The sequence below is a fragment of the Plecotus auritus genome (genome assembly GCF_963455305.1).
Source record: "Plecotus auritus genome assembly, chromosome: 2".
In the NCBI taxonomy this organism is placed as follows: Eukaryota; Metazoa; Chordata; class Mammalia; order Chiroptera; family Vespertilionidae; genus Plecotus; species Plecotus auritus.
In genome coordinates this window covers 75,779,321-75,801,160 of record NC_137771.1, presented here as the reverse complement: position 1 = coordinate 75,801,160, position 21,840 = coordinate 75,779,321, and the positions used below count along the sequence as shown (strand labels likewise).

Here is a 21,840-nt window from a genome sequence, read left to right as displayed (position 1 = left end):
ACCCTGGACATGAATCATCTCTTTGTCCAGCATCTTCACACTATCGGTGCTCCTGCCTGTTAGTCACTTAGTAACCATCTTGGTTATCACATCTACTGTTGAGATTTCACAATGCTTGTGCTCAAGTAATCCTTATTTTACTTAATTATGGCCTGAAAGTGCAAGAATAGTGATGCTGACAATTCGACTATGCCTCAGAAAAGCTGTAAAGTGCTCCCTTTAGGTGAAAGGTAAAAGTTCTTGACTTAATAAGAAAAGAAAAAATCCTAAGTTATAAATTGAACTTTGTCACACATATGTATATACTGGTATATATATATGGAAAAATGGTATATACAGGGTTCAGTACTATCCATAGTATTAGGCAACTATTTGGGGTCATGGACCACATGCCCCATGGATAATGGGGTCTACTGTAGTGCTGAAACTGGGGTAAGACTTGTGAACTGGTGGAACAAAGACACAGCCATCCCTATCCTTGGTTCCCCTTGAAACATTTGCTCAATAGTTGCTTTGGTCTGTCCACTGTTTAATAAAAATAATTGTTTCTTGTGATTTTTAGGCAAAATATAACTTATACCCTAAATCCTCTCTAGGATGTAACCCTGTAGATTCCAGCCCACCTCTCCCATTTAGTGGTGGCCTGCAACAAGTAATTGCCAGCTTGTATCATCATGGATGCAAGTCACTTCTCTCTCTACCTCTGCCTCTTCATCTGTAAAACTGGGGTAAAAAGGAACACTTACTACTTAGAGCTGATCTGAGGATTTAATGAGATAATATGTATGTAATTAATGTATGGGTAATGTGCTTAAAACAATAACTGGCACATAGTAAGCACTATGTAAATCAGGCATTGGGAAACCTTTTCTGCCAAGGGCCATTTGAATATTTATAACATCATACATGGGCTATACAAAATTATCAACTTAAAAATTAGCCTGCTATATTTGGTCAAACATTTAGTTAACTCACCCCTAACGCCTTGGCAGGGCCAGACCAAATGATTTCATGTGCCGGACGTTCCCCACCCCTGATGTAAATGTTAGGTGTTATTATTTATATGTAGAATGGTTGTGCAAATGTTAACTACTTTAGGAATCATTTTCATTAAATGTCACTTACCAGTGGCTGCAGAATGTCTCATGAACCAAGGGTTATTTACTGTATATACTCCACACAAATTTTCTGAGATATTCACAGGTATTTTATTTTTCTGGTGTGTTCTTGTCTTCATGCGTGTGTGTGTGTGTGTGTGTGTGTGTGTGTGTGTGTTTTCCTGAATATCATCATTTAATCCCTTTTCTTCATTATTCTTCCATCTCACCCACTGAGACTTCCTGATGTTGGGGTCAAGGGCAAGATGAAGAAATGAAGGCACCCAATGCAGACAGAGGTGAGCAGGTTCTTTCGTCTGGGCAGCGCTCTGGGAGTCAGAGAAGCTCTTCACCCAGGTCTCCTGAAGGACAAAAACAGGGTGGGGAGAAGCCTCTACACCTCCTAAATGGGGTGGTGGTGGAGAATCAGACATCTGTCTACCTTCTCCATTCATTAAAAAATGTATGTGTACTGAGCCTGCTACGGCCAGCCAATGTGCTGGGCAAGAGAAGAAAAGGGTGGACAAGCAGAAAAGCAGACAAGGTGTCCGACCCTAGCACCCTGAGCTTCTTCAGGGCACAGTGACCAGACTTTCACATGGTAGATGCTCTCTAGGGAAGCACAGGCCCTGAGTGCTGGCAAGAAGACGGCCCAGGCACCTCAGAGCTCGGGACCCCGCCCACTCACCACTCGGGACCCGCCCACTAGAAGCGAGCCGGCGCAGCTCGGATCCCGCCCCTTCGGTGGCAGCAACAGCGGCTGCGCAGGACTCGGAGGCACAAGCACGCGGGCACCCAGCTGTCAATCAGGCGCGGGGTGAGCTCGGTGCGGCGAGAGCGGCGGTGGCGGCGGTGGCGATGGGACCCCAGCGAGAGATCTGCGGCTAGCCGGCTGCACTTGCTCCACGGGTCAGGGGATTGGAGGGGACAGGTAAAGCCCAGGGTGCGGTGATCTATACTCGGTTTGTCCTCCAGCTCTCCCTCTCCTCCCTTTCTCTTTCTCTTCTCTCTCTCTCTCTCTCTCTCTCTCTCTCTCTCTCTCTCTCTCTCTCTCTCTCTCTCTCTCTCTCTCTCTCTCTCTCTCTCTCTCTCTCTCTCTCTCTCTCTCTCTCCTCTCTCTCTCTCTCTCTCTCTCTCTCTTCCCCCCCCTCTTCCCTCCCTCTCATTTCTCGTCACATTTATTAACTGTGCATAAATCTACAAAATCCATGAACAAATAAGGGTTTGCAAACTCCATGCTTTGACGATTTGTTATGTAAGAATTTGGAAGGTATAGGGGGAAAGTTAAGAGTTTCTTAACTGTGAGACAAGGTAAGTTGTATATTAGATGAGAGTAAATTTTATGTATTTGGAGTTTGGAAAGCTGGTTTGATTTGTTTTCCAGGCTGAATTTAACCCCCACTTGCTCTCCCCACTCCTTTGCCACTTCGAAAAATGTTTAAGTATTTTGATATTATCTCAGGACCTAATTCTTGTGTAGTTAGAAAGGGGGGGGGGTGGGGGGGGGGTCAGACTAAGGCTGATGACCTCAAAGAAAACAGCTGGAGTTAAACAGCTGGTTTTCTGTTTGTTGTTTGGTTCCTGGCTCAGTAGCAGAAATGTTTTCAGAACCTTGGAGAGCTCCTTGGCTCCAGGCCAGCCTTTGGTGAAGGGCAAGAGTGGAGTCAATTCCTGCAAAGAAAATGGGCGGGGGGGGGGGGGGGGGGCGCGGAAATGGGGAGGCGGGGTGTGCAGCAACAGATAAAGAATGGAGGTTTAATTGATACAGGCACAGATGAGAGAGAGTGGGTGGGTGGGCGGGTGGGGAGAAGAGAGAGAAGGGGAGGGGAGAGGAGGGGAGGAAAGGGAAGTGGCTTGTTTTCTTTTGCTTATCAGATTCAGGATACCTACAAAATAAAATTTTGGAGCAAAGGAATGAACCTTGGAGAAGATTTGGCTATGATTCATATGCACTGAACCTGCAAAATACTGAAAACAGTTAAACAGTTCTCAACTAGGTTTATTCACCTCAAGTCTTTGAGGTTTTCCTGTAAATGAAATGGGAATTGTTCATCAGAAAAAATTCTTAATGACCTCTTGAAAAATATGCCCCCAGTTATTATTTTATTTTGCATGACTAGAGTAATGCATGAAACCAATAGCTCTATTGCTGGCAATGACTTTTTAATTAAATTTTGCATGGGCACCTGGTTTCCTTAGTCAGATGAAAAGTAAAATTATCAGGATAGGAAGAAAACAAATATAGGAGTGAAAACCAACCTAATGGGTAAATCAACCAAAGAGTCTTAATAAGTCTAAAGTGTATGTAATAGATCAGAAAGTTCAATGGCTATAAAACTCACTTATTTTTTAATATAATGGAACAGGCACCAAATAGATTAATTTTGGAGTATCTAGGAAGCCTGTAATCTTTTTAGTTATAATTTGTAAAGTACAAATGGATCAGTCTAAGTGGTATTATTTACTGCATGGAATATAATTTATATCAAAATCATAATAGTGTTTACATAATGTGTTATAGTTTACAGGGCCCTTTTCATTTGTGTTGTCTTATTTACTCTATAAACTCAAAAGTGCCCATTAAAAAGTTACAAAATGTTATACTTTTGTTAAAAAAAAAAGCTATCTCTGTTCTTGAACAAGAAGTTCTTTGCTAATGTTTTTGTTAACATTAAAATGATTCTTTATAACTTATAAAAATGGCTTATAAAATATAGGTTATTATCTAGATCACATTCTTCAGAGATTTTTTTTCTTAAATAGGCTTGAAGAATGTGCCATTAAGAAGAAAGGTCAAAGAGTAAATAACAAAAAGAGGAAGAGGAGGACTTCAAAGGTAAGACTCAAACCTTGTCACGTGTTGATTTATGAGCACCTTGTCATTTGCATGTAGACAAATAAGAAATTTAAAGAGAATATGGTTTTCATTTTGGTTTTAGACATTATATAGTTTTCTTAAAAATACATCTTGAAGGAGTAAAATAGTAAGATAATTGCATATCATCACCCCTCCTTTAAAAATTACATGGTGGATGCATAGCCATTGATTTCGAGGGTATAAAAAGCTCTAAGATAGAGCCACAATCTCTACCACTATTACAGGAGAATGAAATACCTTTAAAATGATCTAGAAACACATTTTCAAGTTTCAAGGTTATGCTTATATAATTCTAGAATGCCTGCTTAAAGTGAAAAAGCTGTGAACAGGCTTTCATGTCTTCCTGCATCTACTGTGAGTTTGAGTCTTTTAAGTGAATTGACCTTTTGGTTTGGTGCTGGGTAAATGGTCTAAATCAGCCATGTGCCTATACCTTGCAGAACTGGCCCTGTGGAAAAGTGGCTCTAATGGGAACCTCACTCTCATTATCTCAGAATGATTTTATGGGAGAGAAAAGCAATATGAAAATGGAATGATATTTCAAGTAGAATAAATAGAACAGGGCCTGTGCCTGGACTCAACAACTGACTCACATACAGAGTCATGGGAAAACACTCATCCTTTTTATGCCTCAATTTTCTGTCAGTCTTCTCTCAAGAAGACCATGAAGACAAGTAATATAAAGTCTGTGATATTCTTAGAGTTTCATGAGGCATACATATTTATTTCTGTTTTCATGGCTTTGAACATTTTTTAAGTAAAATAAAAAGTAACTGCATATATTAGACACATTCAAATTTCCAACAAATTGATACTGTAGTATATTGGCACACATAGAGATCAAAATAACACATGTATGAGTTTGTTTGCCAAATAGAGAAATTGTTCAAGGGATTCTCAGTATTTGTACTTCTGCTGCAAATATCTCATTTTGGTGCTTGTTCCATTGCAATTATTGCCTTATGAGGACTTCTCCTTCAAATCCAAGAATCTATTGAGAACAGACTGTGCCCTGCTCATCTTTGTAACATTATCTCACATAACCTAGCACATAATTAGGGCTTTAAAAAACACTGAAGGAACAGAAGAATGAAAAATGAAGGACCACTCAGGCCATCACCCACACCAACCCAGGCAGAACTCTGTGCCAAGAAGTTTCAAAGTGCTTGAGATCAAAGAGGTAAACAGGACAGAAGAAGTCCCTGCCCTTGTGAAGCTCGCAGTCTATCATGTACCTGGTCTTTCATAGCATACATAATGGATATCAGGTAGTAACAAGTACTATGAAGACAAACAGATTTGACAAGGAGATAGAGAGTGATAGAGGGTGATATTTAAGATGCAAATTGCAGAAAACCTCTCAAAAGAGTTTGGAAGGGAAGTTAAGGTATGATTTTCTCCTTTTATGCGTTTCTGGGATATGATAGGTATGCTGTGTTGCTAAGAATTGAATATCCATTTAATGTATAATTGTACATGCAATTGAGATAGACAGATTACAAAAAGAAAAATTAAAAAAAAAAGTGGATGGATCCTCACTTATCAGCACCTAGAATGTCCTCAGGGAGAATGAAAACAACTGCCTCTTCATAGATGACCAAGAAACCAGAGTTGCCTGTGCTCCATCAAAATGGCCATGTTGGTCCATCAGGCATGACTCAGCGGTTGAGCACTGACCTATGAACTGGGAGGTCACAGTTCGATTCCCCAGCAGGGCACATGCCTGGGTTGTGGGCTTGATCCCCGGTGAGGGTGTGCAGGAGGCAGATGCTCAGTAATTCTCTCTCATCATTGATGTTTCTCTCTCTCTCTACCGCTCCCTTCCTCTGTGAAATCAATAAAAATATATTAAAAATATAAAAAAGATGGCCATGCTGGAAATGAGGATGCAACAGGCTCCACAAGAAGTGTTTATAAAATGAATATTCACAGAATTCATTTAAATACAATACTGGAAATATTTTCACTCACCTCTTCCCTCCATTCATGCATTTTTTGGGATACTATGGATTTCTCAAAAAAGGGGAGCCCTCTAGGATCTGTCACTTAACAACAGTCATAGATTTAACATTACTGTTTTTGCTGTTGATACTGCTATAGCTATTGCAATACAAATATCAGAATTCTCATGGAACTTGTTCATTAAGTAAATGATGAGCCAAGCTAAAAAGCCTTTAATATATCTTCCATTTCTTCTCTAATTACTCAGCTTTTAATGTGGCCCCCTGTATCCTATTTATTATACTGGAGGTATTAATTAACCAGGTAGATTCCAATTACTGTAACATTTTCTATATTGGGACAAAAAGTTGTTGGCTTACGTACAAGGAATGTAACTCTTTGTTGAGATTTTGTAGGGGCAACATTCTCATTCCATTTTGTTATATTTTAACATTCATGTTCTTCCAAGTGATCATTCTTCTCTTAGAGTTAATCCCAAGTTATATGTATGAACCTCTAAGGTCCCAGGAACTACTATTGTAGGCCACATACAATAATACTAAAGTTAATTTATTAAACAAACCATACACAACCATTTATTCTACTAAATACCAAGTAACTAACCCAATTAGTAGCTTATACGCTCTTTTGAACTGAAGTTGCCTACATACAATAGTAAAGCAGAATTTGGGACAATGACAATCAATTAATGAGAGTTTAGAAGGAGGTGGAAAATTAGTAAACCCAGTTCTTTATCCAACAAAAATAATTGACCCACTCTGTAGATTCATGGCCAAAGACTCCTGCACAACTATATCTAGAAGGAATGAGAGAGCAACCATCTTATTTTAAGGTTTAAAACCAGAGCCCAGAGAGGTTAATGAGTTTGCCTGAGATGGCATGACCAGTAAATTGCAGATCAAGAACTAGCATTAAAGTCTGTTCTCTGCTCTGATGGCTTAGCACAGTGCAGGCCATGTTGTTGTACTTGGAGAGAGGAGAAAGGCTCATTAGGATTCCTTTTCTGGAATGTATCTAGCATCACTAAAATCCATTCTGACTTAGAGTATAGCCTTCCATCACTCAGCCTCAAAAACATTTGTTTTATCACGCTTCCTGTCTCTCTTATGATTTTATCCATGTTGTGTTTAACAAAATTGCATTGCTGAGTCTCATCCTATAAAGCAGAAACAGTTAACCTGGTGTGCTGGAGACAAGCTGTGCAGGGAATGACTAAAATATATCACCCAGTGCTGCTCTGCATGAAGGCTCAATCCTAAGAAAGAATGACTTCAGCAACTCAGAAAAATAAGTCTTACTGTTGCTATGAGGGATTCTTTTTCTCCCATAATATCTATTTTTGTCCTTTTTTATGTTAAAGTTCCTGATACTTTATAGAAAATCTGAAAATATATATTTGAATGAGTTGGTTCTAATCATCTAAGTATGTGACTCAGTGCATGTATTGTCATGTTTCATCTGCTCCCTGACTCATGGTATAACCTTTAGCAGATGATTCGTCTATGCCTCAGTTTCTTCAGTAGCAAAGCAGAATTGGTAATAATAATCCTATCTCCTTTTGACTGAGATTTTTTAGAATGTCTTAAAAGAAAGTGCCTTTAAATGTGTTCTACTTGTAGATCACTAGTCATAGCCCTTATTAATCATCTTCATTGTACAAGCATTAAGTAAATAGTACTGAATAAGTCATCCTGGCATTTACAATATGAAAACTAGGTTAACAAAAGAAGACATTGGTCATGAATCCACAGACTGAGTCAATGCTTTTTGTTGGATAAACAACTAGGTTTACAAAATCTGATCCATCAGACTTTGCTGTTCTAATTAGGCAAAGTACATTCTAAACTCTTGATTTGAAATGTTTAAAAGCTAAAAAAAAAAAAAAAAAATGCCTCCCTTGCTCTCTCCTCCTAGATGATTTCTTTAAATGGTAGCTACACCTGAAGCAGGAAGAAGGCACAGGTCCAGGGAGTTAGGCACTAAATGTAAATATTAACCAACACTTACAAGGATGATGTTATTGGTTACCATCTTTAGCACCTGATTGCATCATTTTTTAAGATGAGGGCCATATTTTCCTGAATTTGACTATATTTCCTAACTATAACCCACTTATGGCCAAGGGCAAACATTTACAGGATATTCATAAAGGTTCACTTTGTGGCCATGGGACAGGAAAATGTTAAATATCCCTGGCTTCAACTTTGCTTTTAGCCCATGAGTCTATCCAACCAAACTAAGTGGCCACACAGGGGCACTGGCCACAAATTTAGATTATTTTTTTCCTTGTAGATATACATGACTACTTGGCTTCTTGATAAGTAATTGGAAACATTTATTATATCTTCTGTTAGCTTGAATTATAGCACAAGCCCTGGTTCAATTGGGAAAATGCCCTTCTATATTGTTCCTTGCTTTGTCATTTTGAGACTATGTCCACACAAGGAAAACAATCTAGAGAATAATTGAAAAATCTAAACAATATTTCACACCTCCAGCTACACAAACCCTGTTTATATGGAGATCAGAAAACCAAAGAACAAACAGAGAATAACTGAGAATTCTCTTGCTCACTAAAATAGCTATCCCTCAGTAATTCCTTTTCCCCGCTATGGTTTAATAATCAAATGCCTCTCTCCATGGGTAATGATTAGGTCAACCAAGAAGAAGGCAGAGTCCAAAACAACCTATCTGGAATATAGTTTCATTTAACAATTATCTGAATTCTTATTCATACTAGACACTTCATGGAAGGTAATAATTCTTATTCATACTAGACACTTCATGGGTCTACTCTGTATATTATGCTTTAGCATCTCACATGGACAGATGTAACCACAAATAATTACTGAACTACCTGATGTTATAGTTAGTGAGGTGTAAATTATTGCCCAAGTCATTTGTGATTAATAAAGCAGGAAGCACAAGTTGCTCAGAAGCTTTTTAATAAAGCTTCTGTACAACTTGACAATTAGTTAAAATGTTAGAGCAAGATACATTAGATCCAAAGGCAGAATTTCAAACTGCTAAGAGTAACACCGTGTAGTTTCCACAAGGGAACACCATTAAGCATCGGAGAGGACAGCCCAAGACAAATTCCATCTGTAGAAAGTGAGTGCCTACCTATTTCTTTACAAGTAAATATAAAGACTATGGGATTCCAAGAGATTAAAGATTACTTGTCAAGACAATGAAAACTCAGCCTCTTTATTGCCATTTCTCATGTGCTTCATGCTTACATTTTTGCATAGTTTAAGTGAGCTATGCTGTTATGTCTGGTTTTACTCATGGAGAACCAATTCTAATCATTGAGTATTTATGGAAAGTTTGCATTAAGCTTACAAGAAAGGCAGGTTTGAAAAGTGTCTTTTCTCTTAAGGAAAGAGCATTGTTCAAATAAGCTGACACTACTCAGCCTGGTTCTCATCTTTAATATGCCTTTTGATCCTGAGGCCAGAGCCCATGAGGCTGATGCACATGGATATTGTCATTCCAGCTGGGAAGGATGAGTTCTTGCAGCAATGTCTGTAGGTCCAAGCAAGCACCAGCTACTGCTGAGGGTGGGTACCAGCGCTACGGAGTCCGGTCTTATCTGCACCAGTTTTATGAGGACTGTACCACCTCAATCTGGGAGTATGAGGATGATTTCCAGATCCAGAGATCACCTAACAAGTGGAGCTCAGTATTCTGGAAGGTAAGTCAGAAGCATGTGTTTAACTTAAGAAATGCAACAGCTATTGGATATGGTAAATACTGTAGAGCTGCAGAGAACTCTGAGGTTAGGAACGGAACTTAGTGTGTGCATCCCTCCTGGTGATAGTAAATACAGTTTGCTTCCCTTAGGAAAGTAGAATAGAAACCTTGAGCTGAAGGAAGTCTCTAGACAGCATTATTGTTGATTTTCAGGTTAAACATTAATAAGTACAATTGCCCTCATTAATTATTATCTTTGCTACTGTTATTAATGTGCCACTAAATTCATCAATTGTGAAGCCATCCATGGGCAAAATACTATATGCTTTCAGCATCCCTTACAGTCTTGGTGAGTATCATTTGACAAGTTATAATAATTATTACAAAGGAAATAATTGGGTATATAGAGAGGGTTAATGCTGGGACATAATAAAGTGGCCTGCATTCCAGCTCAAGCTCTACCAGATATATGATCAACTTCTTCTAATGAAGGAGCCTCACTAGACAGTGTATTCAGTTATTCAACATATAATTAGTGAGCACCTATTCTGTGCCAAAAAGTTGCAAAATGCTGGAGATTAAAGTGGTAAGCAGGAGGGGTAAAAGGCCTTGCCCTCATGGAACTTACCATCTATCATGGTAAACAGACAATAAAGAAACAAACCACATAATAGAATGTCAGGTAGTGACAAGTACAATGAAGAGCAATAAATCAGGATAAGAGGACAGGGAGTGGTGGAGGACAAGTATTTGGATATGCTGATTATAGAAAGGTTTCCACGGGAGATATTTGAGCAAATATGAGGATGAGCTGAGGGAGCAGACCACAAAATTATGTAGCTTAAGGTCATTCCAGATTGGGAAAATAGCAAATCTAAAGCCCTGAAATGAGAATAAGTTTGATGTGTTTGAAAAAATAGCAAGAGGTACAGTCTTTGGAATGGGGAAAAGGAAAGGTGATGGATTCAGGAAAACAACAGGGCTCAGATGATGTATGTAGAGCCTTATAGATGATAGTGAGGGCTTTGACTCTTACCTGGAGAGCCATGAGAAGCCATGTGAACATTTTATGCAGAAGAATTATGTGATCAAATTAATACTTTAACAGGATAATTCTGGCTAGTGTACAGAAAAGAGGTTATAGAAGGAAAAGTATAGAAGCAGCTAGTATAGGGGCTATTAAACTACCCCAATAAGACATAATGGTGACTTAAATTAAGGTGATATTAGTGGAGATGGTGATAAGTAGTCAAATTTAGCATAAAGTTTGAAGGCCAAGCTGTCAGGACATGCTGATGAACTACTAGATCCATGGTCGGCAAACAGCTGCTCGCGAGCCACATGCGGCTTTTTGGCCCCTTGAGTGTGACTCTTTCACAAAATACCACAGCCTGGGCGAGTCTATTTTGAAGAAGTGGCATTAGAAGAAGTTTAAGTTTAAAAAATTGGGCTCTCAAAAGAAATTTCAATCGTTGTACTGTTGATATTCGTCTCTGTTGACTAATGAGCTTGCCGACCACTGAACTTGATAAAAGGCAAAGTGGAGTCAAGCATGACTCCAAGGCTTGCAGCCTGAGCTGTTTAGTGAATGGTGTTATCATTTACTGGGATGGAGAACACAGGGAGAGAAGTGGGATGAGTAGGGAACTAAGAGTTTGATTCCAGCTATCCAACCATATTGGTGATGCCTATTAGACACGCAAATGGAAATCCCTAGTGGCAATTTAAATATACTGATCTGCAGCTCATGGATTGGGAGTCAGTGGTATAAAGAATGTATATAAAGCACTAGACTAGATGAGATCACCTAGGAAGACAGTAGGGACATAGAAGAGAAGGGTCATTGGGACATGCCAACATTTAGAAATAAAGAAAAGGCTGAGGATTTGGGAAGGGATACTGAGAAGATACAGCCTTGCATGATGTTTCTTGTCCCCTCCAGGTATAACATTCTGTACCTCAGGGGTTTCCAATCATTCTGACTTTCTCCCAAAATATCTCATAATTTTAGACATTGATATTGACATAAACTTGCAATTTATTGGCAGTAGTGTAACAAGAGACAATGCAATATCATGATTATGAACATGGATTCTGTCCTCGGATTACATGGTTCAAATCTCAGCTCTTCTATTTAATAGCTCTGCAATTTTGGACAGTAATTGACCTTAATGGGACACCCATGGTAATACTTATAGTACCAACTAGATAAAGTTGTGAGAATTAAATAAGATAATATTTACCTAGTGCTTAGAACAATGTACTCACTTGTACTCAATAAGCATTCAGTGTAGTAGTTACTATTACCAGATGCCATATGGAACATTAAATCCTGAAGTGGAAATAAAACTGGAAATCTAGTTAATAAACAAAATATTGGATAACAGTTGTTAACATAGATTACCCAAGACCTGTATTAATTAAAAATCTCACTAGGGTCATGTGCTCTGTATTAGAATTGGTCAAGTTATCATCCTTGCCCTCTCACCTCTGATGAATCTTTACTGGCCTGGACCGATGAAATAAATAGCCAAGCTTGGCACATATTGTATTTACCCACATAAGTGGGTGGTTGCTTCAGTATGTGTCAAAAAACAAATATTTGCCTCACAGATCTGTTGTGCCAAGAGCCTAAAATGCCACTGCCATACAGAATATCGTCAGCATTTATGTGGATCCAAAGCATTGGTGGTTATGTGATTTGTGCTGCTGTAAGTTCATCAAATAATATAAACGTTTGTATTTAAAATAAAGAATTCACAGTAAATTACCAACCCCAGATTTCAGATTTCAATATTCAATATTTTCTCCCTTTTTATTTCATACAAACAGGATCCAAAAGTATTCTTGCAGAGAAGAAAAACAGGCAAAATCCATAGCCTCATAGAGATTATATTATAGCAAAATCCAAATCTTAGACTCATATTGCAATTATTAACACTGGACTGAGCATTCAGAACCCTTCAGTCAACCTGAATAACCTAGGAATCACTGTCTTAGAGACCTCACCAATACAAATGGAATAAACCAACCACCCTTGCCTTTCCTCCTTGGAAATATAAATGAATTCATATCAGTAGGTTTTTGAAGTGCTCTACCAATACAGAGAAAGGAACTGGCTATGCACATGTTTCTATTATGATTCTTTTTTATTTATTTTATTTTTTCATTTCAAATTGCATTTGTAGGTGGTTCAAGCTCTGAGCTTCCCCTTCCCCTCTTCCACTATAATGTTGCCACGGTCATGTTGATATCTCCCCGGGGACTCTGCCCTCAAACCAGCTCCCTGGCAGTGGAAGGCATGGAGAGGTTAATGAGAATGGAGATTGGAATCAAATGGGGCTGAGATAGATTATTTGCTCTGTCATATGGATCTACATAGCATCCATCTCACAGTGCTATTCTTTCTACAGATGTTTATATGTCCACTGTGCACAAAATATGTGTTAGACTCTGGGGTTCAATTGTGAATAAAATGCTTTTCTTTACTTGTGAATAAGGTATAGTACTAACTATAGCAAATGGAAAAGATAGACACATACAAAGATTGTTACAATCCTACATTCTAAACATTCCCTTAAAAGTAGTCAAAGTAGTTACTAGAAGCACAGGATGGGGAGAACCTGATGCAGCCTGTTCCCCCTCTTTTCTCTTAAGACCTTCCTCTTATCTGTTCCGATCTCTCCAGTTTCCCCCCTGAGCTAAGTCAGAATTTAAACTTACTTTTATTTATTTCTCTTCAAAGTATTACTAGATATTAAGGAGTTGATTTCATACTAGAAATGAGAAATGCTATGGAAGCCTCTTAAGAGACAATCCGTGTGATATTCATTGTATTTTTAAATGTTTTTCTTAGATAGGACTTGAAGAATGTATAAAGAAGGATAAGACTACCAATGGAAACCATCAGAATGCTCTTGTGATTATCAGAGCAAGATATAGTAATGGTCTGCGCCATTAGAATAGCTGTGGTGATCCAAGGTTCAAGAGAACTTTATGAGATAGAATCCATACGATTTAACTCACTATTAACTATTAATGTGAGGAAAGAGTTAGTGAATGGATGGCTGGCAGGAACACAGATAGGAAAAATGGAAAGGAAGGAAGGAGTACCATTTTGAATATTTGGGTTTGATGAACCTTTGGGACATCCTCTTTTCTCCTCCCCTTCCCCCCTCTCCCCCGCAATGAGTGCTCCCAGTAACTACTATGACTACTTTTAGGGGAGTGTTTATCATATTGGACTGTAACCATCGTCCTATTGACTGTTATAAATATGAGGCTAGAGTCCAGGATAATTATTTAGGCTCAAATTGTGAAGATTTGGAAGTCATTGATATATAGGTGGTATTGAAATGTCAGTGGCAGATTAAACATTAGAGAGAACATATTGAACAAAGGGTATGAGTCAAGGTGGAACCCTCGAGAACACCAATAATTAATAATATCTGGCAAAGCAGGTTGAGAGTAGGTTGTTAAAGGGGAAGATGTAAAAAGAGAAGAGAGTTGTATCAGGAATAACAATAGGTGAGGGTTTAAAGAAATCATGAGTGTTTAACACAATGACTGCAGAACATTCAAATGAGATAAGAAAAATCACATGGCATTTGAAAATTAGGAGGTCATTAGTGACCTTGGAGAGAGCAATTTCAGTGGAATCATGGAGGACCAAACTTGGCTATCAAAAGCAGGAATGACTTGAAGCAGTAGCTAGTGAGGAACGCAGTGTTTTAGAACAGATATTGAAGATTGAAGCAGCTGACTCTGTTCATGTGCGAGAGAAGGACAGAGCCTCTGTGAAGCAGAAGAACTAATGCAGGATAATGGGTACCACCACCCAGGTGAAGGGAGCTTGAACACTGTAGGAGGTAAGGCATGTGAAAGGACCTAGATCATAGTCTGGCATAGGTTTTCAACTTTGTAAAGCTCTGTGTCCCGACAGGTAGGTCAGGCAAGAAGGTCGGGACATAAGCTAGAATTTGTTATCTCTGCTGGCAAGCTGACACTACTCATAGCTCAGATCCTGGTAAGGAGAGGTCAGCAGCAGCCCTCGGGACTAATGAAGAAGAAAAGCCAGTCTTCACTCTTGATGTGCTTCCCCTGAATTACCTCTAACCCAGATGGCTCCTTTCACATTTAGCTCCATCCAGCATTTCCCCCCACATGCTGCTCTTCCCTGCCATACTAGTTCTTGCTTCCAACAGTCATTACTGCTTCCTCGCTGCCAGAACAGCTGCGTTGCTACTGCTGCCAAATCTGCTCATTGGAGTAAACTGCATTTTCAGAACTCATCAGCTCACGGAGATACAACGAAGGGGATGTTGGTCAAAATAACAGCATTCTCTGGCTTGTTGCCCCCAGCAGCAGAATTTCTGGAATCCAAGTTCTCCTCCCTATCCAGCCCTTTCTTCCAACAGCAAGGACTGTGTTTTCACACATGCTCCCCATAGCCAGGGGAATCATAAGAAACTACAGTTCAAAAGCTGTCCTTGCTGCTGTCTTTAAGCTTCGTCACAGCTTGGGGAGGTCTTTCTCTCTCACTATTGGTATTGATCTAAGCACCCCACAGCCCTGGGCTGCTCTGGTATGCCTGGAGGGGGCCCTTTGCCTAAAAGCATTTCAACTCTTCTGCATGGCCCTAAACAGGGCTGCTTTGCTCTCTTCAACCTTTAAAAGATCTCTGTGTTGCATTTTTAAAAACTCTATTTAATAGAGCCCTTATCCTCTTAGATCTAGGACCACTGCAACTTAGAGACAATTGTGATATTGTAGAGCATCACTCTCAAAATTTTTTATTCTCTCCAGTATTCCAACATGGTACCAGAATTAAGCTGATGTATGCCAGCATCCCTCCTCACCTCCATTATATGCTGAGGGAAATTAAGATGCAGGGAAGTTTGATTCCATCATTGCTCCTTCATACCTACCATCCCAAGTTCTCCCTGATATGTTTTAACAGGTTTAGAGTGCCTTTCTGGGATCATCACTTGAAGATTTCCCATTAGACTTACATTTGTGGTACCTTCAGACTCTTTGGAGTTAGCTTTTCCTTACATTGTGTTCCCCTCCACAGATGGTAGGCATCTCTCTCTCTGATACATAGATATCACAAGGAAAAGGGAGAAGGCTCAGGGAGGCCAGCCACTCTCCAGTTCTTGAAGTGAGCAGAAATTTTGTCATCTACAAGTCATGGTTTGCCTTTTAGCTTTCAATGGCTATTCCAAGCGTGAATTTTGAACTATAGAACACTGCTCAGTTGAAGAGCAGACTGCTCTGAGAATCAATCACCTGGCTCCATATTCAGCAGCCTGGTGGTTCGGGTTAGCCAGTCAGGAATATTTATTGAGCACAGGCTGGAATCAGAGCTGTGGAGAGACAAGACAGAAATAGAAGATGGAGAGCATTGGCCTCAGTTACTCTTAAGAACTTTAGAAGCTAAGATGGATACATTTTTGCTGCCCTCAATTTTTGAGAATTATTGCCAGTTCTTAGGGAGGGAGGTAATTTAGTGACATATGAAGCAAGTCACCATGGATATTTAAGTTAATTTAGTATGTGCATTCTAAATTTTCCAATGTGAGTCATTTTTTAAGTTATCCTATCTAATAAAAGAGTAATATGCAAATTGACCGTCACTCCAACACACAAGATGGCTGCCCCATGTGGTCAAAAATGGCTGCCCCCATGTGGACATAAGATGGCCGCCACAAGATGGCCAGCAGGGGAGGGCAGTTGGGAGGGATCAGGCCTGCAGGGGAGGGCAGTTAGGGGTGACCAGGCTTGCAGGGGAGGGCAGTTAGGGGCAAACAGGCTGGCAGGGGAGCAGTTAGGCATCAATCAGGCTGGCAGGGGAGTGGTTAGGGGGTGATCAGGCTGGCAGGCAGAAGTGGTTAGGGGCAATCAGGAAGGCAGGCAGGTGAGCAGTTTGGAGCCAGCAGTCCTGGATTGTGAGAGGGATGTCTGACGGCCTACTCAGATAAACAGGCAGTAGGACATCCCTCGAGGGGTCCCAGATTGGAGAGGGTGCAGGCTAGGCTGAGGGACACACCCCCCTGTGCACAAATTTTATGCACTGGGCCTCTAGTGTTTAAATAATGGTTAGTCTTTGATGGTGAATTTATTCACCACCATTTTTAGAAATATGTAGAAAGCTATTTGAAATTATAAAATAGAAAGCTATTTTATAACCCAATTTTTTCTGTACTACTTATGTCTTATGGAGAATAGTTTCTTTCTTTTTTTTTTCAGAAGAGGTTATATTGACTTTTTTTGTTTGTTTGTTTTTCAGTTTCCTTACACTATTACATAATGGAATTTTGTCCATCTCTGGTAACAAAAATTTTGTTGCAATAAAATAAAATAATATCAGGCAATATACAAAATCATAATTGGTGAAGTATCATGGGAGAATAAAAGGGGTAGAGAGCTTAGAAAACCTGGGATACAGTCCAATCAAACCATTTGCTAATTATAGGACCTTGAACTCTGCTTCTTCAACCCTATAAACCACAGTGTTTGATAGGTGAAATAGGAATAAAAATATCTACCTCTCATAAGGCTGGTGAGGATAAAGTGAAAAACACATCTAGCACTAGGCCTAAGTTATAATAGATGCTCTCAGCAAAAGGTCACTGCCACCAATCCAATGCTATAACTAGAGTCCCCAATCTCAAGTGTGGTAAAAGTAGAAACTTTACTCAGTTAAAACAATTTGCAAACTGAAGAAACTCAGCCTCCAGGAGAAACTGAAAGTCAGCTCCCCAAAGACCAAGGGAAGGTTGCCTTATATAGGAAAAGCTTCCACTTTGGTCCCAGAATAGTCTATTTTTATGTAAATCAGGAATCCAAGTTTGCACAGTTTGGTTGGTCCAAATAGCAATATCTTGATTGGCTGGAATCCTATTCTGACTGGTTATTATGGAGCTGCTCTGATTGGTCAGTAAATATGCAAATGAGGATATAGCTCTGTAGCTCTGATTAGATGAGGCAGGTCTCAGCCTATTGGTTGAAATATGATGCCAGGAACTCCTTTATAAGAGTCAGCTCACTCTGAGCAGGAGTACAATTCAGGTGACTCACAGTTCAGCCTGTGGCTTTCTCCTGACTCTCAGCATGCATGCGAGACCTCTGCCAGCAACAGTTCTTAGACTCTGATTATGAATTTGAGTCCAATTAATCATCAGTTCTTCTTCTTTGCAGATATTTCTTCTTGAGGTTCACAATGCTCAATAATACTAATTTTCCTTTTGCCCCTTTGTTAAGGTGATGGGTTTGTAAATATGTTTTCCTTCTATTATATAAACCTTCTTTATTAGTGTATTACCATGGGATTTAATTAATAAATAAGTTAAGTAAACATATTTTAAATGTTCAAGATTAAATGGTGTTATGCATTTGGTTATTTTTCCAACCTTGTTATTCTAACTAAAAGCAATTAGAGACAGGAGGAAATGAGAAATGTGTTTAAAAATAAATTACTATATTAGCTGTTCTTTATTCTAAGTATTGAGCAATTGTAATGTGGTTGCCAATGTAGCATAATTTTAAAAGAGGTACATTTCCAAACAATAACTACTTATTACAATGTATTACTTCGTCTTAGGCAAAGGACTAAGCCTTTCATGAATGTCTCTTAGTCCTCATAACAACTCTATGAGGTGGGTACTATTATCATTTATCATTTTATAGGTGAGGACATTAATAAGAGTGTTTAAGTAACTTGCCTTATATGACTCACTGCTAGTTGGCAGTGCTAGAATCCAAGTCTGTGTCTGTTAATTCCAAACCTCTGAGTTTAAACCACCAAATGTTATATTACTTTCCATCTTCAGCATGTTACATTTTATTAAAACTTGAGCTGATGTGGTGTAATTTCCATCTGCTATTCCTACCACTTCTCAGCATCTGCACAAGCCCAACCAAATAGCTCCCTATTAGAGAAAGAGCACTGGCCTGGGGTCAGATGTGTGGCTTCCAGCCCTGCCTCTGCAGCTTGCTAGCTATTCATCCTGGGCCTGTGAGGTTATATCTCTGCAAGGCTGTATCTCCTCAGCTTTAAATGGTTATGGTTCCATCCCCACGGACTTGGGGAAGAGGTAAGTAGTTAGTTACACAGACTGTCACTGTCTTCCAGCCAGAATCACCAGGACATACCTATATCTTGAACAGTTAACTTTATTACGCATCATAGTGAGAGAGATGACACCGTAAGGGCTCCTGGAGTATTTCAGTAAGAGAGTGTGAGGAAGAACATATAGGATGTGGGCTTTAGTTGCGTGACTTGGGGGAGGGCCTAAGGGAATAGGAGTTCCCCCTAGATTGTCAGGGGCAATTCTATGATTGAATTTCTTAATGAGTCTTATCTGTAGGGAGAGACTAAAGCTGTAATTGGTCTAGATGCAGCAGTCATTCATATTGGCGGAGAGGAGGTGTTGGGTATTTGACCTTGTTTTGGTCTGTGCTTAGAGGAAACTGTGAAGTAGTCTTACTTCATCACGAGGCAGAAAGTGCTTGTCTGTTGATGTTCTGTGAGACTGACTGTGCCAACAGGAGGACAACGTGGCCTCGCTGTGAGCTCTGGGCAGCTGCTAACAACATCAAGGCCAAGGTGGAGTCAGGCCAGCTCCTGGATATCAGGGCTGCTTTTCTCTTCCTCGAGACCAAGTGAGACAATGTAAGCAAAAGGGGGCTTTGTCAACAACAAAGCACTGTGCACGCCGAAAGCTCAAAGGAAAAATTAAGACAGTACTGCAGTTCCTGAAAGGTGCTTCTTTCACTGTCTTCTTTACCAGAAAATTATAGAGGCTTCTTATATGTATTTGTGGCTGGCTGGGAAAATCCACTCCCCCTCCTCCCCCCAAAACAAGGCCCATCCTGGACGGCTCAGGGAGAGCTGAGGCTCTGTGCTTACCTATCTCGCTTCATTGTGTCTTTCTCTAGGTCGGACTCATCTCCAGCACCATCTTTGTGGTTCTCGGACTGACTGTTCTGGCAGTGGGTTTTCTTGTGCCCCCCAAGATCGAAGCTTTTGGTGAAGCCGATTTCATGGTGGTCGACACACATGCTGTCCAGTTTAATGGAGCCCTTGACATGTGCAAGCTGGCGGGAGCCGTGCTCTTCTGCATTGGGGGCACGTCCATGGCAGGGTGCCTGCTGATGTCAGTGTTTGCGAAAAGCTACTCCAAAGAAGAAAAATTCCTGCAGCAAAAGTTTAAAGAGCGAATCGCAGACATCAAGGCCCACACCCAACCCATTACAAAAGCTCCGGGCCCTGGGGAAACAAAGATACCAGTCACTTTGTCCAGGGTTCAAAATGTCCAGCCTGTCTTGGCAACCTGAACCCTTTCCCCCATCCTCTCCTCTCTGATTTACACACATGGCTACAATGGAGCAGACCAGCATTTGAGAAGACAAGGATTTGGCCTTGATTTGCCCCATGGCTGTCCTAGGCTGTGGGCAACATAGGGCATGAGTTCACACTGACTCGCTCAGTGGCCCTGGTGAGGGTGGATGCCATGTGCAGACCTGAGCACAGGCGCCAGCTGCTTAGAGGGTGCCTCTGTGTGCCCCCAGGAGCCCCCTGAAACTCCCCTCTCATAGATTGTGGCTCAGTGTCATTTTCCGTGTTATTGGAAAGCCCTGAACAGTTTAGACCAGCCTACCAGTCACTACCATGGCCCCCTTTATTTTCTAATACTAGTTTTTCTAATCTTTCCTGTGTGGTGCTGCCTTCTGTTCCCATCTCATTACATGTAAGATATTGTCATATGTGTTCCTAGAAAAATTGAGTTCCCTGATTTTAACCCAAACATTATTAGTCTTTTAACTATATCTTAACATGAGGTTCTTGAGACTGGATACATTTGTCAGAGATCTTCACAAATCCTTTCTGTTTAGGCTTTTTTGTTTGTTTGTTTGTTTTTCACTTAAGCTGAAATTGCCAACTCTAGAATCTTCAGAAAAAAGCTTATGTTGGGAGAATCTATTTACGCAATGTCCAAAAGCACATAATTAGAAACCAAGAAATTTGGGGAATTCCTACTGCTAAATAGCTGTGAGACCTTAGGGGAATAATTTAATTTTCCAGGCCTCAGTTCCCCCATTTGTATAATGGGGGTCCTGGGCTGTGATGTCTGAGGTTCCTTTTTTGCCATCTGTCATCAGGCCTCCTCCAAGTACGTTTATGATGTCCTGTGGTTCTTACCATGGTGAGGTGAGGTCTTTGAAACTTGGACTCCAGGAAAGCCTCCAAGTCAGTGGCCTCCATCCAGCTACCCTTCAATATCCAACCCCAGCAGTTTATAGGAGGCTGCCATATTTTTATAAAGACTATAGTAAGCCATCCTCAAATAAGAAACCACTGAGTAGATATTAACCTTGAAAGGGGTTTTCTTTCTCTAATAAGACATTTTATTCTCCAGCAAGATATTTGTCTCATCCCTTTGACTTTTATTTAATATGTGGATCTAAATGGACTGAGGAAAATGGAAGATGTGACCTTGGTATTTATTCTCTCAGAATTTGTGCCCTTTCGTGTTCTCCACCTCCCCCCTTCCCTTCCTTCACTGGATAAATAAAATATGTGAGCCAGCAGAACCTGAATTGCATTGTCATTCCTTCAGTGTGGCTATTTTCTCTCCATCATGTAATTTTCCATCCTGAGACTGAATGAGCTCTGCTGTTCCCTGGCTAAATGGAGGAATAAATGAAGCAATTAGTGCTCTTTTGTGCACACTGTTTATTTTGCCCAGTCTAGCGTAAACCATGGGGCAAATCGGTCCCTCAGCAAGGATCACTGGCCAGATTTGGGAGAAACCCTTCCAGTTCCTCACGTTCTCTACCTCCCCGTGGAAATACCATTTTAATTTTATTCGTTGAAGCCTTCTACAAGCCCCTGAGCACCTGTTCAAGGCAACAGCATTTGAAGCTTCCTAGGAGTGCTTCTATGTTGGGTACCAATGAGTCTCTGAGGATGAGACTGGACTTTAAAAAAAAAATTATTGATTGATTTGAGAGAGAGAGAGAGAAATGGACTTATTCTTCCAGTTATTTATGCATCCATTGGTGATTCTTGTATGTGCCCTGACCTGGGATCAAACCTGCAACCTTGGCATATCAGGATGATGTTCTAACCGACTGAGCTACCCAGCCAGGGCGAGGTGACTTTTAAAAGCCTTCAAAATGAGAAATAATAGCTGTAGGGCATGGGAG

General features: G+C 40.2%; 1 protein-coding gene across 1 annotated transcript; it reads left to right on the top strand.

The window, feature by feature from the left end:
• The first annotated feature begins 1,855 nt into the window (after positions 1–1,855).
• Positions 1,856–21,360, top strand: NRSN1 (neurensin 1). Its single transcript, XM_080654626.1, has 4 exons — positions 1,856–2,028; positions 3,861–3,933; positions 9,434–9,631; positions 19,570–21,360. The coding sequence occupies exons 3-4, from the start codon at positions 9,443–9,445 to the stop codon at positions 19,966–19,968; spliced, it is 588 nt and encodes a 195-aa protein (XP_080510752.1). The 5' UTR covers positions 1,856–2,028; positions 3,861–3,933; positions 9,434–9,442; the 3' UTR covers positions 19,969–21,360.
• Positions 21,361–21,840: the final 480 nt, after the last annotated feature.